This window comes from Numenius arquata, chromosome 3 (assembly GCF_964106895.1).
Source record: "Numenius arquata chromosome 3, bNumArq3.hap1.1, whole genome shotgun sequence".
NCBI lineage: Eukaryota > Metazoa > Chordata > Aves > Charadriiformes > Scolopacidae > Numenius > Numenius arquata.
The window spans coordinates 8,580,500-8,607,179 of record NC_133578.1 but is presented as its reverse complement, the minus strand read 5'-3'; the positions used below and the strand labels follow the sequence as shown (position 1 = coordinate 8,607,179).

At 39.8% G+C, this 26,680-nt stretch overlaps 1 protein-coding gene across 1 annotated transcript in view; it reads right to left on the bottom strand.

Moving 5' to 3' along the window:
* The window catches only part of NCKAP5 (NCK associated protein 5), a 371,849-nt gene that overhangs the window by 183,051 nt on the left and 162,118 nt on the right, over positions 1 to 26,680 (bottom strand). Inside the window, exon 4 of the mRNA XM_074145259.1 lies at positions 9,861 to 9,994. Coding sequence (XP_074001360.1) covers positions 9,861 to 9,994 — 134 coding nt within the window. The remainder of the gene's footprint in view (positions 1 to 9,860; positions 9,995 to 26,680) is intronic.

Sequence of the window (26,680 nt, the reverse complement as noted above, 5' to 3'; positions counted from 1 at the left end):
CTGAATTAAAAAATGTAAATGACAATGATGTTTCAAAGGTGATTCCCTGGAGTATATTCTGCTGTAAGGATTCAAGATCTTCATTACCACCTTGTCCTCTCACAAGTATTTCCTCATTTCCTTTTTAATATTCTTTTGTTATACAGATATTATTAAATTAAGACACTATTTTTAAAAGACAAAGTTACACATACAATCTGAAGTAGAGAATTTTTCCATGTTCAGGTTCAGAAGGATGGATCTGGCTTTTATGTGAATAAACTAAACTGTTGAAGACTTCTACCCCACTAAATTTATAAAGAAAATTCTCTCTTATTTGTTTTGGTAAGAAACATGGCAGAAAGAATTATCAATAGTCTTAAAAGCACTTAGTTATTTGAAAGGCCTTCTTTTTTGAAACAGAAGAATTACATGGAGCCATTACTATACGCTTCTTCAAAGTACGTCAATAGTAACGTCCATTAACAAAGAGAGAAATAGTATATATAATTGACAGAATTAGGCAGTCTTATAAGCAAAGGCAATCTTCCATTTGAATATTTTTAAAGCACACATGAACACATACACAAACGTGATTTACAGTTTTATGATTGTGATCTAGACTGAAGCTTGTCCCCTTTAAATACATTGCCTATTATCATCTTTTCTGCAAAACATTGTGAAATTATTCTAATACATTTGGTTGGTTCCTAATAGGTCAAGTAAGGGATTAACCCCACATCTCAGGACATGGGAATATCACAATACCACAATGAAAAAGTTTTCCCAAAGCAGATCATCTCTAGCTGCCACTAAGGATGTAGCATCTGATTCTAGCCATGTTCTAACTTCAAAAACCCTTCAAGAGAGATACTACAGACCATTTTTAACCACAGCAGTTCTTCTCTGAGTACATTAAATTTAACAAAAAATGTCTTCCCGGAAGAGTTTCTCAGAAGCTACTGATTTGAGCACAGGCAACTGAACTGAGCACTGGGACAATAATTGTTTAGTCTTTTTCATGATGACTATTGTGAAACCATATCTACATTCTACTAACAACAAATCAGTCCAGTGTTCTGTGCACTATTTCTTGCTTATATGTAAGTAAATAGCACTCCTTTGGGACTTCACTCATTCTTCAACTGCCTACACATGTAACTGTCAGTAGTTGTTTAACTGCAGTTGGTACCTGTGAGTACGAACAAGACATTCTGGCTGAATCTGGTTATCTTAATTCTTTAACAGGTTATCTTTCACATTCTATCTTGCGACCTCAGATCATCCTTGTCAATCTTTATTGGCATATGTGATAGTTGGACTCGCTGATCCCAAGGGTCTTTTCCAACCTGAATGAGTCTATGATTGTATGTATGCTATTATTTTCCTTTAGGGAAGACTAAGGCAGAACAGCTGTTAAGCATTCCTACTTTCTCATCTATTATATGCCCTTCTATCCTCCGAGCTCCCATGTGATTTTCTGTTTAAAATTACTTTTCATCCTTTTATAATCTTTGTTAAAACACCTTAGTTCTATATAAATATATATATATATATCATACCTCAAAATAAAAAGGTGACCTAAGTACTGGGAACAAACTTTTTAGCAGGGCCTGTTGTGATAGGACAACGGGTAATGGCTTTAAACTAAGAGGGTAGATTCAGACTAGATAGAAGGAAGACATTTTTTACATTGAGGGTAGCAAAACACTGGCCCAGGTTGCCCAGAGAGGTGGTAGATGCCCCATCCCTGGAAACATTCAAGGTCAGGTTGGACGGGGCTCTGAGCAACCTGACCTAGTTGAAGATGTTCCTGCTCATTGCAGGGGTTGGACTAGATGACCTTTAAAGGTCCCTTTCAACCTAAACCATTCTATGAAGCAGTTGGGTCTTTCACATACAGGGGGGTAATCATGCATGGGAGAATCAAGGCAAGCTATGAAGAAAAAGTGATGACGATCCTCCAGTGTAATCAGAGCAGATTCTTTCCTGAAAAATGGCTCAGCATTAAGAATATAATGTTGAAAGAAAGCATTTTAAAATATTTTCTTTTAAACCACAGCTAATTAATATCAAATGGCTTGACTTAAGGAAAAAAATAAACTAAGGGAAAACAAATGACTTTGTGCTGATCTTTGCAGATCTTTTTCTGGCAGATCTGCTGATCCTTCTGCTGGTCCTTGGAATTAAGGTATCTATCATGTCTAGCAAAGGAATCTTTTTATGAAATATGTGAAGGAATGTGTTGGTTTTGAGTAGTCTCTTTACCTTATATGGCATCAAGGAATTGCAGAATAGTATGTGACACATCTGTGACTTTCCTGATTTCCCAAGCTCAAAAGAAACCAATCTACGGCAAGTTCCACAGGAAAGAAACAGTACTTTAACTTTGCATGTTCCAATATAATTTTAAAAATACATCTATAAAAACAGCAAACCAGCAATAAGTAACAGAAGTCCTCCTTACAACCAAAGGTCCTGTCTACCCTGGAAACACCTTACCCTACATGACAGCACAGCTCTCAGCAATATTACTCAGTAAATAGAACTCAGCTCCTGTAGCAGCACTGTCCTTTCATAAATCTAAACATGTTTTACAATGGAGAATTATCTGTAGCTAGAAATACCTGCAAAAATATGCCTATTATTGTACAAAATAAAATGCAGAGCCATGAACTTCGACAGGTACAGGGTTTCACAGCACATAAACACCAAACATGAACCTCAATCTCTTTAAATAGCAGTAGCAAGGGAGTCTGCAATTTCACCAAAATGAGGTTTTCAAGTGTCCTCTGACATAAAAGGGTCTGTAAACCCAACCACTGCATCTGCACAGGAATCCCTGCTATTACTCTCAAGCACATTATTTGGTACATGCTTCCAGGAGCTCTCTCACTTTGGGAATGAAACAGACATATAACAAGAGCGATCATGGATTCATACCGCACACTATCTAATATAGCCAGGTTCTGCTTGGTCAGGACCATGGTGTGGGAGTACAGAGGATATTCAAATCATCTTTCTATTACAAAAAATTACTGCATGGAGGGGATTATATGCTGTGTGTGGACAGAGCATATAGGGGCATTGGTAACCTATTGTTAAATTGTGGTGCTTATGTTGATATACTGTTTTTATGTTAGACTTGGTCTTGTATGTTTTAAAATACAGGGTAAACCAAATGATTACAGTGTGACCTAGTACTACATTGGTGCTAATCTATTACAGTACATAAAGGAAAAAAACTACTATATCCTATTAAATTGTAATGCAGCTAGAACAGAGGAAGCAGAGTATCGTTTCATGCTCTGATAAATCAGTAAAAGGCCATAGATGCAACCTTCCAGAAATACAAGTATGACGCGTACTGCCAGAGCATAAATAAATACAACCCAAACCCTGGATTTTCTGAGCAAACAGATAGCCATGGTTTTGTCTGTGGAATATAAAAATTACCTATTTTCCTGGACCCCTTGAAAGAAGCTTTCAGAAACTAAGAGCTGCCATGAAACACCACCACATGACTTAGTAGTGCATCAGGGTACTGAAATAGGGCTGGCTTTTAATGTAGCTTCAGCGCCTGAAGTCCACAGAAGATTTGGAAACTGCATGTACCTCTATGTGCATCTCTAATAATGCCTGAAGCAAAGCAATCCTTTGCTCTCTAAAAGTGTTACCTAAGTCAATATACATCATGCAGTACAGTCTGCTACAACTTCTGGTCCTTGCATGACTTCTGTGTTTTGAGTTTAGATTGGTTCTTCTGTTCTCTGCAGTCACTCTGACCTCATTGCTTTTGTTCTTTCTCAACTTCTGTATGAAAATATGTATTTCAAACTGATGGTTTCTAACATGAGAATGAGAATTGTAGTTTTTGAGGAAAACTGAGATAACGCATTCTTTGAAGATATTTCTTATGTGTATGTACTTTCAAAACCACAGTATGAAAAATTATAAAATTCATTTTTTTCTTCTGTTAATCAAACAAGTGGAAACCAGCACGTTTAGCTCAAAGCAGACCATGAACTGAGTGGAGCCAAACTCCACATACAACTCAGGGCACCCTCCTCTTTGGGCTTAATTTCAGGGGTTTAGTAAAAACATTCTTTTATTTTCTGCAAGATGAAAACTATTCACACAAAAGCTCCTTGATCTTACTTAAAATAGTGCTTGACACTTTTGAGCAACGATTAGAGATGAAATATGTACCTAAGTGTGGTACATGCACATAAATAAAAATACTAATATACTCATCCCATCAGTGTTAATCTAAAAGAAAGTTCATTCTTTTACTCTGTCAATGCTAATCAAAAGACAAGATCGATATCCTAAGCATTAGGTCAAAGCCCTGGTAAAACAGTATTCACACCACGTCCTGGGGCTCAGCAAGTCCAGCCAAGACTGAGTAAGACTTAGTCAAGAGCTAAGCACTCTGCCCAGCACAACGAGAGCGGCAGCTCCAGAGCTGATGCCTGTGAAGCAGACTCCCCCACCATACACCGGAGAGGCCTCCCAGCACTCTAAGACCTCGGTGGGAGAGACCCCACACTGGAGCAGGGGAAAAAAGCGTGAGGAGGAAGGAGCGGCAGAGACAAAGTGTTTTGAATGGACCACAGCAGCTCCCTCCCCACCCTGCCACCCACCATGCTCAGGGGAGGAGGTAGAAGACTTGGGAACAAAACATATGAAGTTGAGCCTTGGAAGAAGGGAGGGGTGGCAGAAGGTGTTATTAGTTCTTTGTTTCTCACTATCCTACCCTATTTTTAATTGGCAATAAATTAAATTGATCTTCCTCAAGTAAAGTCTGCTTTCCCCTGGATGGTAATTGGTTAGTGATCTCCCCGTCCTTATCTCAACCCAGGAGGTGGGTTTTTTTTATTATTTTTTCTCCCAGTCCTGTTGAGGAGGGTGAGAGAGCGGCTGGTTGGGCACCTGGCAGCTGGCTGAGGTCAAAATACCACAACATGTTTGAAGATGGACATCTTGTAGCCAGCAGCAAAGGAGGAAGTAAGTGTAAAGTGAGATATGCACCAGACATGCAGCACTTTCAAGTCAGCAAGTTGTATTTTATACTTATTCATTACTTTTCTTTGTAATTTTTCACACAGCCACATCTAATAAAATCAGGCAGCATCTAAAAACATAGGGCACGATGACAAGGTCAGCCTTTGATATAAACTCTATCTTTGCGACAATCTGCCTCCCCCAGTAACCCTACCTACAGGCCACTCAGGGAGGATGGTAAGAGATTACTGCAGAACTACACAAAAGAGGAGAACTGTAGACAGATCCTTCCGTAACCTTCCTTGGAGACAAGGAGTGAATTCCCATATAGTAATTTACTCATCCCTGCTATGACAGAATCAAGGAATATCATCAATGGCTGCCAGGAGAGCATTTTAATCTCCCCAGAAACTAGATAAAAAAGCTATTAATGGTTTAAATTGGCATTCAATGGACATTAGACAAACTGACCAGCCACAGGGGCTACTCAGGTGTTCTACTGGTTTATACTTTCCAGACATGGTCTCTGTTGTATATGGCTTACCAGTCATGGCAGTGAGGCCGCTGAAGTGCAAGCAGGTGGTGACCACTAGATCAAACAGTCGTGATTTCATTAGAAATGACGATGTGATGACGCAACACTAACATGCTGATGCAATGCAAAAAACCTCTTTATCCCAGCTGCTAGGAAAACAGTTACCATTTCCACTCACCTGCTGACAAGCCAGAATGGAGCAAGAGGAATTAACAACAATTGGAGAAAACCAAGTAGAATGTGCTTAAACCAACAGCCACACAGTCCTTTTATGCGAAGTGTTACCCGATTTGTAGTAGTCATTTTTCCCCTTGTCAGAAGTGACAGGCTTAACCCTCTGGTCAATATTAATGTGAGGGGAATGCTGAAATGCAATCTAATGAGAATTGCACTCATCCCATTCGCAGGACCCTGACAGATCAAACAAGGACTGTTTCCTACTTTTCCAACAACATCCATTCTTAAAAGCCCGAGGCAGTTTTCCAGTCACAGACATTGATACCTATAAACAACAACATCATCTTAACTGAGAGAATTTTTGAAATTTACCCAAAGGGTGTTTTAAGATTTGATACTAGCCTCTTCAATTACTGTTTATAGATATACTTTAAAATAGTGTGTTTTATTGAACTAGTTTCATTTAGACCAAAATAGTAATCAAAATAACTTAAGTAAAGCTACCTCTTTTACTGCTTTAACATTTAATCCCAGTTTGGAGTCCCATGTACTGCATGCACTCACCAGACAAAAATTTCTATTGCTTACTGATGTACAGCAGAGAAATGTAATCAATTTATATCATGTGTATTAGTGTGCTTTTTAGAGTGATGCTATAAATCACACCTACTGCTTTGGGCAGGGCTGTTACATTTCTGTTCTTACTGTTGTAGGAAGATGCTGAATGGAGGAAAAGCACAGCTGAAACCACAAACAAGGAGATACATAAGACGCAGTGCATTTTCTTCTCTAATGTGCAAGATATAAGACATTCAAGGAAGAACTAATGTTAAACTGTGACCAATCAAAAAAAAAAAAACACCACCCAAAAACAAACAAACAAAAAACAAATCAAAAAGAATAAGTCTAATTTTCCTCCAGAGGAGGCATAATACTAACCTAAATGGTGACCCGCCAGTACACACAAGACAGTTGCTAATAATCAAAATGGGAAAGTCAGACTGTATGACACTGGGCTGATGGGTATTTGTAAAGTTAGTGTCGTGGTTTGGGCCGGCCTGCTGCTGAAACGGACACAGATTCTCTCCCCCACCCATCCCTGGAGGCACAGAGCTCGAACCCACAACCCTGGAGCGGTCTTTGTGCATTTGAACAACATTCATCTATACGTTATCATGCCAAAAAGGGCCTTATAGAATTTAGCAGAACAGCCGCAGCAAAGCAACAGATCTCAGTGGTTTAGAGAATGAAAACATTGAGGATTTCACCTCAAGGTGAGATTATACTAAGGCAATGCAAAAATAACTGCATCCAACCACAGTGTAAAATCCTAACTTTGGCATTAAATGGCTTTTCTGCAGGATCTTTCCACACCTTAAATATATCCACCTCAAATAAAATTAGAAAACAAAATTAAAACTACATGGATACACCACAGTAAAATTCCAGAAAATAAATTTGGTTTTAAAAGCTCTTTCTCTTTATACAGCAACTGTCACATATTTATCAAACTAACCACTCTGTCACTTTAAGGTTCTGGCAGATTTATACAGATGTTAAGAAAGAGAACGTCGATTTATTTCAGAGTCCTAGCCTGGAATATTGCTTACTTGGTAAGAACAGAAACGTCAATCAATAAAAAAAAACCCTTGCCTTCTGAACTCCTCCATCTCAAACTATATGCTTATATGACAGATTAAAGTTTTCACACAATTTCAGATAGGAATAGGCAGCTTTCCTCCCCTGATGACAAAGGTCAACTTACAGCTTCCACAAACTATCATGTGGCATTCTTTCAAAGATGCAGAGAAAATATTTTGATATGCAAAGAAATATCTCCAAATCACAGCGAAACCTACTGCACTACATGTATATGTAGAAATGTCTATGTAAATCCACTCAGTTCAGGAATTACCCAGATTTAAAAGATTTATGCTATATGTTCTTACGTTAGCCTATCTGCATCTGAAAGCCAGAACATCTAGGCCCAAAGTATTACTCTCTAGCCATCTTCTTCCAAAGTACTTCCAATTTGCTTGATTTTAACATCTCTTCCCATCACTACCAGTCTTGTCCCATCTATTTGTTCTCAAATTGAGAAAAAAAGTCTAAAATACCGCAAACCGTACAAAATCTGTAAGCAGCACAAGATTATCCAGTTGCCAGTTTCATTACTTGCTCAAGCACAGTAAGAAAAAATACAATCATTTAGGGAGAAAGTCTGTTTGTGTAAGCAAATCTCTTAATATTCTACTAAACATAAGAAAAAGTAAGCTTTAATATTCATCATAGCAAACATAAACACTTCATTTGCTTTTAAAACATTAAGTGCTACATTCTTTTCCTAGCATCTGGTCTACACTAAAACAAAATCATAGCCTGATGAAGCCAACGGCAGTTTTCACCATTGGTAATAACAGGGCCAATCTCAGGTGCCATTAATAAAAAATGATATTTAAGTTTGCCTTCAAACAGTATAGCTAACGTGCAGACAGCCTTCCAAAGAACATAATACTGATTTAGACGGCATTCACCTTTATCTAAATCAGAGGTACAAAAATAAAGAGACAAACAACTTTAATCCAAAGAACTTGCATCCCTCTGCTTCTTGATAGACCAGAGCAAGCTAGACTGCAAACAGTAACAGAAGAAAAAGAATGGATTAATTTGAAGATAGTGGACTTCAGGGATCTTAACTAATAATATAGTTATTCTTTTCAGAAACACTGTAGAACTGAATCTTACTACCACAGCTTCACAAGAATAATGAAGGTTTATCCTGAAAAGATCGGAATATGCAACAGTTAAAATTCTACCACGTTACTTGGTGCGTTACTCTGGAGACTGGTTTCGCCTCACCTCCTCTGTTCCTTTTTTCTTAATCAGAGCTGCACCATCTTTAATGTTTATTTCATTTATTTTCTAGTTATTGTAACAATAATATTGTTCTAAATTCAGAACCTTGGAAAATTGTTCCACAAACAAAGATTAATATATAATAGAACAAAATATTCTAACCAAGAATACCCATCAGGTGGATTTATTTTGTGTATATTACTCAGGGAGTCTCATCAGAATAAGTAAAAATTGAAACCAAAGATCACAGAAAAAGAATAAAAACAAAAAACTAAAAAAGAAATACCCTTAGCATTTTTAGTAAAAGAATTTCAGACTTATCTGAACACTTGGATAGTTTTTTAAAATCTGAAGAAAGTTAATGGAAATTTTCCAAAAACAAACTAACAGATGAGGAAAAAATTTTATTATTGCTATTAATGGCTTTTACAGCGTTGCCTAGAAACCCAATCTCAGATCAGAGAAGCAGCATGGCAGACACTGAAGGGAAAAAAACCACAAAAAATGCCCAAAACAGAAAACCCTAAAAAAACTCCCAACAAAATAACCAAAGCAAAAACCCACCCCACAGCTTGTTTTCACCATATTAAGCTGAACTTGAACTTTTCAACGATTCAGGGGCCTGAGGGAATAAGTTAATATTCAGTCCTGATGGAAAATATACACCATAAAATTCCATTGTCACTTTTGATTTTGTTTTGATTGTTTTGTTTCTGTTCATGTGACAAAAACAATAAAAAAAAAAAAAAATCTATTTCATGTAAAAGATCTCATGGTGCATCACGAAAACAATAAGTAAATCAAATCCTTACTGTCATCACATGAATGAATATTTTGGCTTAAATTCCAGTTCTGATCCACTCAATGCAGAGGTTCGAAGCATACCCAAGCAGGACGATTAGCCAGCTGGTAAAAGATACCACCTTTTTTTTTTTTCCTTTATTCAGACTGATCAAACCCATTCTTGTTGGTTAACAGAAACGAGCAACAAAATATTGACTTATAGATGGCATGCACTTTTTGAGAAGTGAAGAAGTGCACTTAGAAAATTATTGGGAATTCTAACAAATGCAAAATCTCTAGAAATGAAAATTTTCACCATTTCATGGAATGATGATATAAGCATTTTAAGTTTTACAGGATGTGAACAATCATTTAACCAAAAGCCCACTATGTTTAGAGAATTTCAGAGGGAGAGCAGGTTTTGCCTTAGATTCCATCCATTCAAGCTATCAACAGGTTTGATCAATCTTTTTGATCAAAGTATGTTCTTCCCATATTATGAACATGGTTTCCTTATGCAACATACCTGGAAAACTGTTCTTGCAGCCCACGCATCTGAGCTCTGCTACGCTCGGACTCCAGTGTCACCTCCCGTAATCTTTTTTCACTCTCAAGCCTTAAATGTCTTTCTTCCTCCAACTCATGTATCAGCTTCTCACGCTGAAAGACCATAAAAATTCATTTATTAATTGTACACATAAAACATATTTTTAGCAAAAATTTCAGATTTAATTTGGGAAAAATCATCAATCAATCAAATTAATTACCCTAACTATCCAGTCCCATCATTTTTCATATAGCAATGTTACACAGAATAATAAACTAGAGATGGAAAGCCTCTCGGAATATCCCCAGCACATCGAGCTCCTCTTACTCAGCTCAGACTCAGGAAAGTCAGCATATTTAAAAACAAACACCCACCCTCTCGTTCAAAGCTTTTTTCCTTCCACTCAAAATAAATGTAAAAAATTATATTTGAGATCTCCAATTCAGCTTGCTTGAAGGCATACACGAGAAGCATGAAACAAGTCAAGAGGACAGTTTGTCACCCATCCCCTAATGCTTCAGTGTCACAAGTAGAGAAGGACCTGATCTTGCAGCCACTTGTTTTCTTGTTTTGGCTGAGAGGAGGATCCCTATCAGTAGGACAGAGTCTATTTTAATCTATTTAGTGAAACACTATGGCAAAGAATATGTTTTTAAAAACTGAGTACCAATCAATCAAATATGAGAGAAATAAAAATGTCATTAATTTTACTAATATTTCTCAAAGGCAAATAACATATGGTTGTTACTAATTCTTGAAACATAGGACCAAAAAACCCAACCCACAACATACTGTCTACATATGTCATGGCCTAATTTTTTATTTTTTTTTTTTAAAAAAAGAAAGTACCTAATGATTTCAAAACCCTATTTTAAAATTAACTAAATGCAATTTAGGAGGAGGAGGAGAATGAACTGAAAAGTTATAAAAAATTTTATTGGAATTAAAAAAAAAAAAAGTATCTGCAGTCTTCCATGTGACTCTGTTAAACAGAAATGAAATTAAATTTTTCCTTGTCCATTTAAATGAGATAACAAATCAATAAAAAAACCCAGGCAATTTACGTGGTACTACATTATATTCCATCAGCAAAGGGGTTCCAATGTCAGTTGTCTAAGGAAAGGTTTAAGTCATTGTAAAGCTACAGTGGGTTCACCACCTCTATGCTTTGAAAAAATCTCTGTGCCCATGGTGCAGTGCAATTTGTAGCCTGTCAGACAGCCTGACGTAGTTCCATTGCTGACCTAAATTTTCATTACATATCTGCAAAAATTTATCTAGAAATTATACATACAATTTCATTAGAAAATAACAAAGGCATCTTAGTGTTAAGCTATTAAACGGTGGAGACTGATTATTTGTACAAGTCTCACAGCTATAAATCTTACTGGATAATAATTTACAATAGCAATAACCAAGGGACCAAAAATATGAACATTACCAAGTGCAAAAGGGATCTTAAAGACAGTGATAAATAAGCAGATGCCACAAAGAGAGGCTGCAAAGGATTAAATGAAATATCTATATGCTCGTGAAAAAATAGGGAGAATTACTCAGAGGACAGAAGGCTTCTGTCCAGTTGGTCATATGTAATATCTGGAAAATGGAAAACTGCAAAACAAGAAACAAATTACTGGAAAATACATACATTGTTCTAACTAAATTATCTAATTACTGTCCTTACTGTTACATAACCATGTTCTGGCAGGTGCTGAGTAATCCTTGGTTTCTGCCAAGCCAAGAAGAGCAGGGAACGCCCAGCACCAGGCAGAAGATGTACTCTCTATAATGAAGGTGGTGTGTAACTCACGAAGGATAACTCAGGCTAATATATGTAATATATGGGGAGAATAGTCAAAGCAGTTAGTATTTCTCCAGCTTAGATCCCATCAATGCCAGCTATAAAATGACACTGTTCCAGAGGCCCTTACTGAATACTGTTAGCATCTTCTCTTATAGATGCCTTTCACTGCTGCTTAAGAGACACCTAGAGCTTCCAGAGAGTCAGAAAGTACCAAGCAAAACGACATAAAAGAAATATATAGTTACCACCCAGGGCTTAAGACAAGCTCTCAGAAGATACCGGTGTCTACAAAAATTGGGCTTACACCAACTATGTAACTGTCCCTACAGTAGCCAATAAGCCACCTTGGAGGAAAATCAGGTACTGCTATGAGCCCCTGAGTGCCCAAGCTGATGCAGAGCACCAGTCTGTGCCTGAGCTACCTGATGCAGTAACTATAATAATGGACTGAAAACCAGTGATTTAGCCATGCTTTCAAAGCTTACTCAGCATCATTAGCGCCACAATGATCTTACTCTGATACAGCAACTACCTTTATGTGTCTGCTACGCTGACCACGCTCTGGTCCTCAAATAAACCTTCTTTCTACATTAAGTACAAATCCAGATCTCCACGGGGCAGGGCGAGACAAAACGTGACACCTGAGAAAGCAGATGAGTATCCTGTCCTCCGTCTCACCGCCAGGATGTTTTGCAGGTTGCAGACATCTCCACTGACTGTCCTGCAGAAAGACTGTGCTGTATCTACAGGCCATGCTGCTGCTAATCACAAAACCACATTTCCAGTAGAGGATTGAATATATACAGCAGAGATTCACAAATCCAAACTTTCCCCTGCAGGTCAAAGAGCCGTAAAAGCTATTTCTAGGTTTCATTTACCTCTTGTTGATAGGTCAGAGAATGGTGTTGCTACCATTTACTCCTTCTATTCATGTGGGGAGCTCTGTATTATCATCTTACACAAAAAGATCAGCGCATCCACTTGTTTTTTCTTTTAAGAAGAAAGGACCTGGCAATTACCTTAAGAAAACTACCCATAAACCAACAACAAATTCACATTGCAAGAACAATAATGTTACAGGAATGAAATGTCTACACATTAGGAATTTCTGGAGCTAGTTAAACTTCCAGTTCCAATTCAGCCACCTCATGGGTGAGCATTACAACACAGTATTAGTTATATGAACCCGCATTGTTGCTGTACAAAACTTGTGCTCCTTTCAGCTTAAGGGATGAACAATATACAAGTCACAAGGCTACAAGACCAGACACAAAAGCACTAACCCATCACCCTTAAAATCTGGATTCTCATCCCAGCTACCAAAAATGCCCTCTATGAATGGGGAGAAGACTGTCCATGGGATACCTTTACAGCAATAACATCATCAGTCTACATATTTGTGCTTCTTCATAGGGATTTATTGGCAACCTTGAGGCACTTCTGCCATTTCTTGCAGGCAGAAAGCAGATCCGTTTTCAGCCAGATCACAGACATGAAATACTGTAGGGAGGGGGAGGGGAGTAAGAGACCACCCACACTTGGTAAGTTTTCAGTCTCCAGGACACAAAAAACTCATGTATACTACACAGAGAAGGTAGCTCCCAGCAACAGTGATCTTATCTACAAGAAAAGAGAACGACATTTTCATTCAAACCCAGAAAAGCCATAATGAAGTGTCAGAAGAGAGAAGTGAGCCTAATGTACAGAAAGACCAGGATTAAGCAGAAATGTGGGGTTTTTTTTTGGTCTCCTGGAAGCAGATAATATATCCCTGAATTCTCCAGAAATTTTGCGTTGTCATAACGTCTCTTATAAGCTCTCTGTGCTAACCCCACTTTATTCCTGTGCAAAATTAAGGTGTGTGAAAGGAAATGAACTAGCCAGAAATGGTTCAAGGTTTTATAATGAATACAAGCTTACTGGAAAGGGACAAAATTAGCATGCTATGTGAAGAAAAGGTTAAATAAAAAAAGAATCATGTGAAATGCATCAATATGCTTTAACACAGGAAAATCACTGCATCTTCCAGTGAAATTACGTGTTACCCCTTGCCAATTCCTCTTTAACTGTAGCTTCTTCTCTCCATGAGCTCTGCTCAAACTATTTTTCCCTGCTTCCTTTCCTTGCCTTCTGCAGCACAGCTATAACCTTCTTCTCTTAGAAGTATAACCCTCACTTCACTCTTGCTTCCCTTTTTCAGCCTCTCCAGATAACCTGACTTTCTTCACTTCACCCTGTCAAATTTCTGACAACTTTCCAAATATGCAAAAATTTTGCGTGAACAAACTAGAGTGAAAGACAGGGTTAGCAAAATCCACCAATACTTCTGTTCAAGTACTGGCATATTTTAACACTTGAACACATACTGTTTGCAATTACTTTTTCATGAACATTTCAGCAATCAAGTTTCACTAGCTGCTCATTATGCTCGTGAGCCAGCGATTGCACTTCAACGAGTTCCTTTTTGTGTAGCTGTAGAAATGTTCGTGTTTCATTTCTCAACCAGTCGGGGACATGTACCACACATTAACTCATCTTCTCAAAGTTAAGGAAGGAATCCAATTTGAGATACTATGATCAAAACAAGACACACGAATACTATTTATGGCTAGACGCAAAATAGCATATGTATTTGACAGAAAAATCCAAATTGCTCCTCAGCACTCCATAAAGAGACCAAGAGATAACACTTATTTTCAGAGTTACTGCTTAATAGCCATGGTCTCGGTCTAAGGACTGACCCATTGCAGCTATGAAACAACTGTCTTATAAGAGGTGCTTAACTGCTTATGTCTCCTTCAGTTCACCTCGGATGAACATCAGCACCTCTTTCCTCCATGTTTTACCAAACTGCAAATATCTCCTCTCTAGAGTGACCCCTGATGCTGTGACAGCCAGCAGAAAGCACAGAAGTGACAAAACATGAAAGTGGACGTGGCGGACGGCAGCCACACGAGGCAGATGGCAGTGGATGGTGCTGCAGGGCCAGGAGCTACACAACGGGCCCTTCATTTCTGGCCAGGGTTTGACACCGAGCATGCAGAGTGAACATGTAGTACCTTAAGGTTTTGTACGGAAAAGCTACCTTCTTACCTCTTTTTCCTTTCTGGGATATTTTGCTGTCAACTTTAAATTTAGACACAGACGACACTCAAGCCTTCCAAGTCAGGGACTTGCAGCTTAACTCCTTTACCTGTCATTGCACATAAAATCAGCAGATGTCTCGTTTGAAAGAGGCAACTGACTCCCTGACAACACCTTCTCAGAGAAGTACTGAGGGACATCTCTCCACCAAGGTCAAGCATTTGACGAAGTCAAGCAGATTTCTTGCTCCAAAACCCTCTAGTCTCATCCCACCCTTTTTGCTGGGCCTGCTTGACTCCCCTCCTCAGGCCTGACGATCTTGCACCCTCCGAGCTAAAACCGTTCTGTTGACAGCTCATTCCTCCTTGCCTCTCCACCGAAAAACATTCTCCCCTGCCCCCCTCCACAACATGCCACCCTAATAATCTTACTTTTTCTCAATGTCAGTGGATCAGATGTGCTGTGTGTCTGTGGCTGGCCGTTGGCAGCGGGGGCTCCTCTGTGAGGAGAGGCCGGGGCCACCCCGTGCCACACACAGCCTGTTCCAGCTGGTTCCAGCCAGTTGTCCCACCACAGGGCACAGCTGGGCCCATCAGCGATGGTGGCCCTTAAGAAAGGGCAAAACATCACAGAGGCGGTGAGGTGTGAGGAAAAAAATGTGAGCAAGAGCCCAGCGAGTGACAATGTCTGAAGAGGAGAAGGAGGAAGAGGCGCTCCTGGGGCTGGGGTGGCCCATGGAGGGACCCTGGGGGACATTCCCTGAAGGACTGCAGGCTGTGGAGAGCCCACGCTGGAGCTAGGGCAACTTGTGAGGGGGAAGGTCCAGCAGAGAAGGGCTGCCATGGTGTGACCTCAGCCCGCATCCCCGTCCCCCTGCGCCGCTCAGCGGGGGCAGCGGGGGAGTCAAACTCCCCAAACCGCGCTTTGCAAAGTGGTGTTTGAAATTTGTCTTTGTTTTACGTTATCCAAATCTATTTGAATCGGCAATAAATCAAATTAATCTTCCCCAAGCCGAGTTTGTTTTGCCTGGGAGGGTAAATGGTAAGCGATCTCACTGCCTTTACCTTGACCCGTGAGCTTTTTCACCTTATTTTCTCCCCGGGCCCTGTTGAGGGAGGGGAGCGGGAGAGCGGCTGGGTGGGTGCGGGGCAGCCGGCCCACATCAGCCCAACACACAGAGTATTTTATGCTTAAATTTGTAATTTACCGTTCAGATAAAAATCATACTACTCCTTTGATCAATAATGTTATCTATATGTTAAACAAAAATGTGGCTGTGCATCAAGATTTAAAACTACAGATAATTCCAAGTAAAAAATTAAGGGGATTCAGTATACACAGGCCACGCGTACTATACAGGGTGTTACTATTCACAGAATCACAGAATATTTTTGGTTGGATGGGACCTTTGAGATCATCGAGTCCAAACAACAAAAAAACAAACAAAAAAAAAACCCCACACCCAAAAAATCCCAGAACACCAACACCAAAACCAAACCAAACCAAACACCCACAACCACACCCCACCCCACCCACAGACAGACACAAACCAACAGTCTCGGGCACTAGAGCATGCCCTGAAGTGTCACGTCTACACGTTTCTTAAATACCTCCAGGGATGGCGACTCCACCACCTCCCTGGGGAGGCTGTTCCAGTGCTTGACCACTCTCTCAGTAAAGTAATTCTTCCTAATATCTAATCTAAACCTCCCCTGCCCCAACTTCAGACCATTTCCTCTGGTCCCGTCATTATTCCCTTGGGAGAAGAGGCCAACACCCACCTCTCTACACCCTCCTTTCAGGGAGTTGTAGAGGGCAATGAGGTCCCCCCTCAGCCTCCTCTTCTCCAAACTAAACAAGCCCACTTCCCTCAGTCTCTCCTCATATGACTTGTTCTCCAGACCCCTCACCAGCTTGGTGGCTCTCCTCTGGACACGCTCCAGCAGCTCAATGTCCTTCCTGTAGTGAGGGGCCCAGAACTGAACACAGCACTCGAGGTGAGGCCTCACCAGGGCCGAGTACAGAGGCACCATCACTTCCCTACTCCTGCTGGCCACGCTATTCCTGATACAGGCCAGGATGCCGTTGGCTTTCTTGGCCACCTGGGCACACTGCTGGCTCATGTTAACCCGGCTGTCCACCAACACCCCCCAGGTCCTTTTCTGCTGGGCAGCTTTCCAGCCACTCTTCCCCAAGCCTGTAGCGTTGCCTGGGGTTGTTGTGACCAAAATGCAGGACACGGCACTTGGCCCTATTAAACCTCACCTCATTGGCCTTGGCCCATCGATCCAACCTGTCCAGGTCCCTCTGTAGAGTCTGCCGACCCTCAAGCAGATCAACACTCCCACCTAGCTTGGTGTCCTCTGCAAACTTACTGAGGGTGCACTCAATCCCCTTATCCAGATCATCAATAAAGATATTAAACAAGACTGGCCCAAAACTGAGCCCTGAGGGACACCACTGGTGACTGGCCGCCAACTGGATTTCACCCCATTAATTACAACTCTCTGGGCACGGCCATCCAGCCAGTTTTTTACCCAGTGAAGAGTACACTTGTCTATGCCATGATTTGCCAGCTTCTCCAGGAGAACGCTGTGGGGGACGGTGTCAAAGGCCTTACCAAAGTCCAGGTAGACAACGTCCACAGCCTTCCCCGCATCGAGAAGGCGGGTCACATGGTCACAGAAAGAGATCAAGTTGGTTAAGCAGGACCTCCCTTTCATAAACCCATGCTGGCTGGCCCTGGTCCCTCGGCTGCCCTGCACTTGCTGTGAGAGCTCACCCAAGATGATCCTCTCCATGATCTTTCCCGGTACCGAGGTCAGATTGACAGGCCTATAGTTTCCCAGATCATCCTTCTGGCCCTTCTTGTAGATGGGCGTCACATTGGCCACCCTCCAGTCATCTGGTACCTCTCCTGTTGACCAGGATTGTTGATTCATAAGGGAGCAAGCCCGACATCTACAGAGGAACTGGCCCCTCCTTTTTCCGTTTAGAATCAAAGAATCATAGAATGGTTAGAGTTGAAGGGACCTTAAAGATCATCCAGTTCCAACGCCCCTGCCATGGGCAGGGACACCTCCCACTAGAGCAGGTTGCTCAAAGCCCCATCCAGCCTGGCCTTAGCTTATGTTTGAGCCTTATGAAAAGCAATGCTTAAGAACAGATAGGTGTAACTGGACTGATTAGTTCAAGTATCAAAAATGTCTTGAAAGGGGCACAATGTAATCTCTTCTCATCTTTACGGTTACCTTATAAGTAGTGAAAAGGGCTACTGTTTAAATAGAAATAAGATTCTTCTGTATTCTTGAATTTGTTCTTTGCTTCCCCAGTGCATCATAAGGGTTTTACTATGGCACTACTAATTATGCTAAATGGGAGCACTATTTTGTCGAAAAAAGTCTACATGAGAATATTTAACACAGGCTTAATGTTGCTCAAAATCAGGCTAATAACCTTCACATTAATTTTTTAACAACTATTTTAAAGCATTTGCTAAGGAGGGTCACAATTTCTGTGTAATTAATATTGATTTCAAACAGATACTTTGCAATGAATTTAAATGAGCAGAAGAAAAGAATACAAATTTTTTTGTTTACATTTTGAAGTATCATTAAGTCATTGCTAACCTAAACTGAGTGTTTATGTATTTATTTTTAATGCATTTTCTGATGCTATGCATCTGATACCTTGCCATAAAAGTCATAATATAATAGAATCACAGCCTGGTCTGTAACACAACATCTTACGAGCCAGAGAGAATCAACTGGCCACAAAAGTAGACACCACCACTAGAGTAGACAACAATGGCAACAGAGTTAAGCAAACAAATAGCAACTACTAAAAGCACATTAAAACCAGTTTTTCTGACAAGTCAATGCCCAATACTGTTATGAATAAATATGCATATTCAAAGTACTCAAAACCACTATTTTATCACCCTTGTATGCATCTTTCGAAAGACTGCTGCAGGCAAGAGCCACAGAGGAGCCTTGGATAAGGGATGAGAGAGGGATGGTGAAACAGTTCCATTTTTCAATAATTAATTATGAAATATTAATTGAAATAGAAACTGGAATCTGCAACTTGGTCTCCCAGTTGGTTACTTTAACAAAGTAACTCATTTTTTCCGCTGCAATGAATATTTAATTCCCCCAACACAATGCATGATGATCAAACGGTATTTGTTCAAGTGCCACAGAATATACCTGAGCCCCAGCTGCCCGTGGCCCAAGCTGCTGGTTAAAGGCAAGTACAAGTGTTCTCTATTTTACAGATATTTTGTGAGATCTTGTGTTTGGGTCTTGCTACCAAAAAACCCCACAACAGGTCAAGGAGTCCACAGAAGGTGGGTGAAATCTCTTTGGTGTGGTCACCTCCAGAGGCAGATGGACCTGGTTGTCTCCCTCCTGCAAAGCCCGGGGCTCCCAGGCGAGGCAGGAGTCCTCCCTCCAAACTCTCCCTGTGCAACCTGGTTTCAAACCCAGCACACAGGAGACTATGGTCCTCCGTCTGTCTAAACTTATTTCACTCACAGATGACAGGAAAGAAATGTGATTACAAGAGCAGAGAACAGACACCATCATAAATTGCACCAGGTACTGTATTTTCATTCAAATTAAAATGAGTCAAACTTCAGAATGTCCTTTGTTTTCTTCTCATCGATCGCTGTTAAACCAAATGTTTCTCATTCTGTAATCAATACTTCTCTGCAAAAATAAACGGAGGCACTGACAAACAGCTTTGCAGCACATTGCAGCGTTCCTTGTAGTGGACTTTGACAGCATGAAAAAACACTACCCCAAAGAGCAGGGAAAAGAAGTGCATTGCTTATTGTGCTTATTACAATTTTTACAGGCTGCTTACAGCTGAATCATTTTACTGTAACAAGATTTTATTAAATTAGCCAGCTATTGAGACCAGAGCTTTCCAACAGTGGCAGTTAATATGCCTTTGTCCCTTGTTACTGTTCCCAGCTATACTGGGAATACTGACAAATACCCTTAACACTCAAAGCTTTCGCAGGGATGAAGTTACACGTGTTTTTAAAGCACAGTGAAGCATTAAGGAATAAACAGTAATAACTTAAGCACTTGGAGGGTTCATGGAGGGAGAGGGAGCTTTATTTCTACATCTCTTCCAAATAAGAAAGTTAAAGGTGAAGTCGTGTGGCTGCTTTGTAATCAAAATTAATTACCCTTTCACCTGATACAGATTTGTACTAGAGGCTAAAGAAGGAATTTCCTTGATTTATATTAGGCCTCTACTTTTGTCCCCAGTTATTTTATGATGTAATCTTTTTCCTGAAACTTATTCCCACTAAAGCTCTGCAACAGCAAGATATAAATAGTATAAAAAGCAGTATCCTAATTTTAGGCTGGTATCTTCTAGATTCTCATTCCAGTAAGAAAATATGATGTTTTTTTAGAACAGGATTCTGTTCCCAAAATGCCAAACTGCCCAAATAAACCAGGAAAATCTAATTGACACTAAATAATTTGTATTAGCGTTTTCTAAAACTGCCTTGAAAACAGTTAAAGTAAATAAATTGATGCAAGTAATTTATTTTCCACTATGAAATGTTAATATGCTAATTTATCTCTCTCTTTAGCCTCATATCAGACTAGCACATGTATCCCATGACTACCAGATGTAAACTTCAAGCTTTGCTTGGCTCTAAAATGAATAGCAAGATAGGAAACACTTATTATTATTAGTGATATTTTAGTGACAGTATTTTACACACTTTATATTCTTGGGTGATAACACTGCTCCGGAGCAATTCAAGTAAATTAGAAACTCTTTCTTAGTGTAGTTACTCCTTCTGAATAAAATAAGACACTAGCTTTCACTGTGCACTAGCTCAAAATTGCCACCATGTGGCAGGACAGCAACTTAATTTAGCATTATTTATACTGCACTGATACGGTTTTAATTGCATCTGTACGACAGAATAACTGCTGTGCTGAAGCTCCTTTATCATTGCAAGCCTACAATTAATCTGAATTAGGCAGGCTATTACACAAGCAGTACTGTATATATAGTTGGAGTTGTGACAACATTTATGTTACAGAAAAAAAATATAATTAAATAATTCATAAAACCTTCCAGCAGAGCGCTAGATGGCTAGCACCACTGTCTGCCCATCGCTTTCAACAGCTACATGGACCTCTTTTAGCACCTTTCCTGGAGGCACACCTACAGCCACAGCGGTTATACCCAAGCCAGGACAGCAACACGCATGCAGGTGTGCTTTCTGCGGGTGAAACACCAGCCTCCCCAGGAGAAGCGATTCCCTCAACTCCTTAAAGTTCATCTCTGTATCGTATTTTCAGTGTTGAACGAAGGCAAGCAATGCATATTTTGATAATTCAGTCTCCCTAACAATTGCTATTCATTCAAACTCACAATTGATAGCCCAATTTCAAAGACTTGTATTCATCTTCAGTTCTCAGCATAATTAATTTTTCCATTTTACACTATTTCCTTATAGTGAGAGGAGAAAATACTCTTAGTGAACTTGAAAGTCCCACATAGTCAGATTGTGGATATTTCTTATTATTACTAATCTTAAAATGATAACGCTTTTAAAAAATGAATTTGCAAATGTAATTGAGCTTCTAATAGCTTCTACATACAGTAATTAAAGAAATCTCGTTTCTCTAAATTAAACATAATGAAACGCTTTTCAAGATCAAATAAAAACTTGAAAACAATAGTAAGACAGACATAATTCCTATGAATACCTAGTAATCAGAAGTGTGTGGGGAAAAAAACCTGTCAATACCAAAATGAGAAACAGTGGAATAAATAAGTAATATAATGTAATTTTTTTTTCCCCTGAAACATCTTGATTATAATGGCTAATTATAATTCCAAGCCCTTTGCTACATGTTTTTTTTTGTAAGGTGACTTGCATTATATTAAGATGTCTAATCAAGCATAAAGGTGTTTGTTTGGTTTTTACACCAGGTATATACAATCTTTTCTTATTAGAAACAAAGTTTTATAACCAATGTAACTTGTTGACAATGAGTTTTTATTAATTCAGTTGCAATCAAGCAAAAATCCCCTGGCTGTGCCAGTTGCCAGTTTACGTTTCCCACTTGTCTGATTCAAGAAAAATTATAGTAATGATGTTTGCACCATAAAACAGCACAAAAGTGTGTGTAGACAACAACTTGAAAGAGAATACAGCACACCCACCCGGGCCAGCAAAGTGTCAATTGTTTGATTCACCTACAATTTTCTATCAGATCTGCAATTCTTGAACACTTCCTAACGGGATATCAATGCAGAAACATATGAAACACAGAAGGCAAGGCTGTTTGGCAAACCGAAAGCTCCCAGTGACAGAAACACAACTGAGGTTTTGCAATTTGATTTTTTTCATAAGAACAAAACTAAACCTTTGAATAAATAAAAGTCACACCAAAACATTAAGCAGTGGCACAGTTATAGCCTGCATTTAACCATCTAGAGATTTCAGACCTGAAGAGCTACATCAGTAGATTTGAGCACTCTACTAATAAGTGAGTGCCAGTCTCTCAGTCACTCTATAGTAGATTTATTTAAATAAACAGGCCATGGGAATGAACTCCCCACTCACAGAACAAAGGTTAGGAATAAATGAACCCAATGATTTAGAAAAGGATTTAGGTTCAAGTGCCTTACCCCATGGGATATTGCCTAGATTTAGCAATTAGAAACTCCGCTTTGGATAAGAACAGAAGTTTCAAGATTTTTTCTTTAAGAAACAGTGTTGATCTGTAACAAATCAACCATTCCAAACAAACAAAAATAACATTAAAAAATCATAACTCAAAACCACAAACTAATACTATGTGAACAGGAGAAGGGCACATTAAAAGTATGGTATTCCACAGAAGAAACCTCCTGTAGATACACTTTTACCCTTATTGGTGGTATCACAGCGAATTATTAGGATATATTTAGTGATCTTCCCTGCCTAAACTTCTCTCTCCTGTTTAACAGCACGTCTAAGACTTTAGAACTTATTTTGACTTGCACTGAGGGCCAGAAGATTAGACCAAAGTTCTCTCAAGTGTGTTATGTGTTCTTTGGACTCCTTCTGACGTACAGCAACGCTTTCAAAACAACTCTATACTCCAGAGGTGCATGAGATGACCTCTAGGCCACATGATTTAGGGTGGTTTCCACATTTGCACTTGCTCAGATTACATTTAATTTTTTATATGGCATGGTGTTGGTTTATAGTTAAGTAATAGATATTTGCTGTCAATCTGGATGAAATTCCAGCCTAGGCATAGACGTGAAGAGGAAAGAGGGAAGAGATTCCCTGAGCTCTGTAAACCAGTGTAGTCCCACAGCTGATACTCTCTCAAAATTTAAGAAAGATTTTCAAAGGGGGTTTTAAAAGGCAGGCAGTTTCCAGATCTTATCTGCAATGACTGGAGTGTCTATAAAAGAGAATCCCATGAACTATGGCAGCCAATGGTCAGTTCAGATTCTGAAGATTTAAGTTTCTTTTAAGCAGGTAACAATCTTTTGCTAAGCCACTATGTAAACATTACTGGCATACTTGCAAATGGCCAGGGAGTCTAGACAGAGTGGGGAGAAAGAAATCATGAATTTGTAGTCATACTGGATTTTGATTTCTGAAACACTGATGTCTATCCATTTAAGGGGACTTGCTGCAATGGACAAGTGCCCCACCAGAAATAAAGCACAAAGGGAGAATGAGAAGTAAAAGGACAGGTAAAAAGGTAATGAAAGGTAATATGCCACTCAAGCTATACTCTTTGTAACTGGTATTGATTTTAACCTATGGAATTCATATGAAGCAACATGGTATCTGCAGTATTTATTCCTGCGCTTTCCAAAGTATGCAATGAAAGGACACAGTCCCAAAGTACCAGTGACAAGGAGCGTCCAGCCATCAGGTTTCTTCTAGATCTGGCTGTAATGGTAGAAGAGGTCACTGTCCCACTCTGATCACTCCTGATCAGTAGCTGCAGGTCATCAGCCTTTCAAGTCGTCAAAGAATTGCTTGAGGCTCGGGATGGGGTACAAGGCAGACAGTTTGACCGAACCCACCACCAGACGTGCTTTGAAGCAACCTGGTAGGCAGTGCAATGAAGCAGAAGATGGAGCACGAGCATAATCACCACCAACTCCATTGTGGTGGCAGTAACACCCAGCAGGGAGACAGTGACATCCTAAACGACTGTGGCTTATCTGCAATGCCTGTGTGCCTGCGCCCAAAGCAAATGGGTTTTCTCCCCAGTAGCTGACCAACGTGTTCTTTAGATGATATAAACGGGTTCTTTTCTAACAGACTGGATGCTCACAGAACAAAAAGGGCATGTGGCTGAATCAAGCATTTCCCACTTGGATCTGTATTAGTGAGATAGGAGTTAGGCAGCAGGACACATATAGGATAAGCATTTGAAAAAAAGACACTTCTAAGAGTTTTATTTGGCTTTAAAGGATCAGCCAGTGGAACTCTGCTTTGTTGCTCCAGGGACCTCTGGGATTTACTCACAAGCCAAGAGTCACGTGTTTCTTGACCTGATGCTGGGAAGAAATAGGGCTTCTTCACTTTCTGGACTTCTCATGAGCTTATTTGTACTTCCTGCTAATAAATAGGATAACAAGTTAACTGAAATAGATGTAAGGCTAAACAAAAATTGGGCAGATGGGAGAAGCAGAACATAACGATGCCAGTCATGAGAATTGACTCAGAATGCTTTGCAGTGCCACCAGAACCCACAGATCTGGGATATGCTGATAGTTTAAGTTTTCACACACACGCACTTCAATTTGCCTTTTCCAGCTGTCACACTCAACACCTCTGGCATCATCACTTTGCTGCTAGCTACCTTTCCATACAGCATTTCTTTTTCCCAGGCTCTTTACAGCATTGCTCATGAACATGTCAGATCTTATTACATTTTTTCTGCGTTTGCTTGTAAAGTGCATTTATGGTCCATAAGTAACTGCAAAAAAAGATATCTTATTTACTCAGCTGTTCCTTGCATGTATTCCAGAGTCCTATCGCTTTAGTTTTCTGACAAATGTATTTCTTTACCATATTCACTCCTTTAGGATTGCAGGCACTGCTATAGGCAATAGGGAAACGCGGTGGTTTTTTTGTTGGCTGGCACACGTTCAATGGTATTTTTAACAGAGCTGCCACTGCAAAATTTTCATTAGGGCTGATGACGCACACATGCAGAAGAACTGACACAACTTTCAGGGGCCAGACCGAGTTTGCAAGCTTGGTACCTGGAAGAGCTTGAAAAAAAAAAAAAAAAAAACCCACAACAAAACCCACAAGATAAACAAGCTTGCATGCTGTTTTTAATTCACTCACTGATCAAACTGGAGTAATTGAAAGACTGTATCTCCACCTGATAGCATTTTGTGGTATCACTTCAGTAACAGGTTCACTTGAATGTCTGTCCATATTTCCAGAGACTAAAGTCAGCTCAACTCTCGGTGCCAGCCAGACTCTACTGCTGTCGTCCCCTATCCTTACTAGAACAGGTAGGTTAGATACACTTCTACAGCAGAAGATCAAAATCAGATATAAGAACTCTGACACTTAGTTCTCTGGTCTTCATTTCCATGTTTATCTTTTTACACAGGATGTAACTGTTTCCTTGTATCTAACCATAGTTTATTCGAATCTGTTAATTGCACCTAGTAACATACACATCTGTCATTTAAGACATGATTGAAAAAAATCTGCTGGGTTTTTTTTTCAACTTAACAGGAAGTGTTGAGAATTACAAGTGTTTGATTTTCTTGAAGAGAAAAAATAAAAGATGTTTCTTTCTCTACAGAAGATACCAACTACTAAAACCAAACAGTGCAGCTCTTCTGCCTCTCCCACCTTCAGCACTGGTTGAAAAAAAAAAAAAAAATCCAACAGAAGTAGTTGCAGTTATTAAGCTGGGCAGAAGTTCTGTTCCTGGACATAAGCACATAATTAGAATGACACTAGAATAGGAATACGTTTTGGTGCGTTTTGGCCAGCACACCAAGGTTTCACGTCACTTCCCCACACAGTTCCCTTGTCTTTCACAGTGGCAGATGCTCCATAAAAGCAAGAGAGTTACCTCCTCAAACCAGGACATCTCAGCAATGCTTTAGACTTCCTGAATCACAGCCATCCCCGTTTGTCTATCCACCAGGTACAACGAGTGGGCTAGCAAACTCTTTGTAATTATATAGTCTTTAAGCTTTGGCAAGAAAGATGTTTTGCTGTGCACCTGCAGAACAGGAAATTTGCTCTTCACCAGTGCTTCTGGGGACTGCTGTAATGCATTACTACAACAAACAACGTCCTATCACTCGCTCAAGAATCAAGTTTGATATGAAATTCAATACTGGAGAAATATTAACAATCTTTGTCTAAATGGAAAAGAAACACCCTGGCTGCACTGACCATGCCAGCAAACCCAAGCAGAGCTGGGTCTGTGGGAATCGGGCTGCACAAGTGTTTAGTTCCTCTCTTCAGCTGTTGTAGGGGTAGGGGACAAGCCCCATCGAGCACCGCCGGTCCTGCTCCTGCCCTGCCATCTACAAGTAAGGCAATAGCTACATGAAAAGAGCAAAGCTAAGAGAAGTTTCTCCTTCCTGTCTCTGTTAGATTAAACACATTTCCAGAGCTGATACTCTTGTTTCCTCGGGGTTCGCAAGGATATTTCTGCTAACCTGTTTATGTTCCTTCCAAAGCTCTTCCTTTTGAAACGTGTTAGATTGCACACCTCGACTTCTACTCGCCTCTTCCTACATTTTTTCAGTTTGTGAACTCTTAGCAACCAATGGAAGTATACAACCGCTGGAAAACAGCCTTTAGACTATCACAGATGACAACTCTCAAAGTCTAGTTTTAGTATGAAATTATTTTTAAGGCATGTAT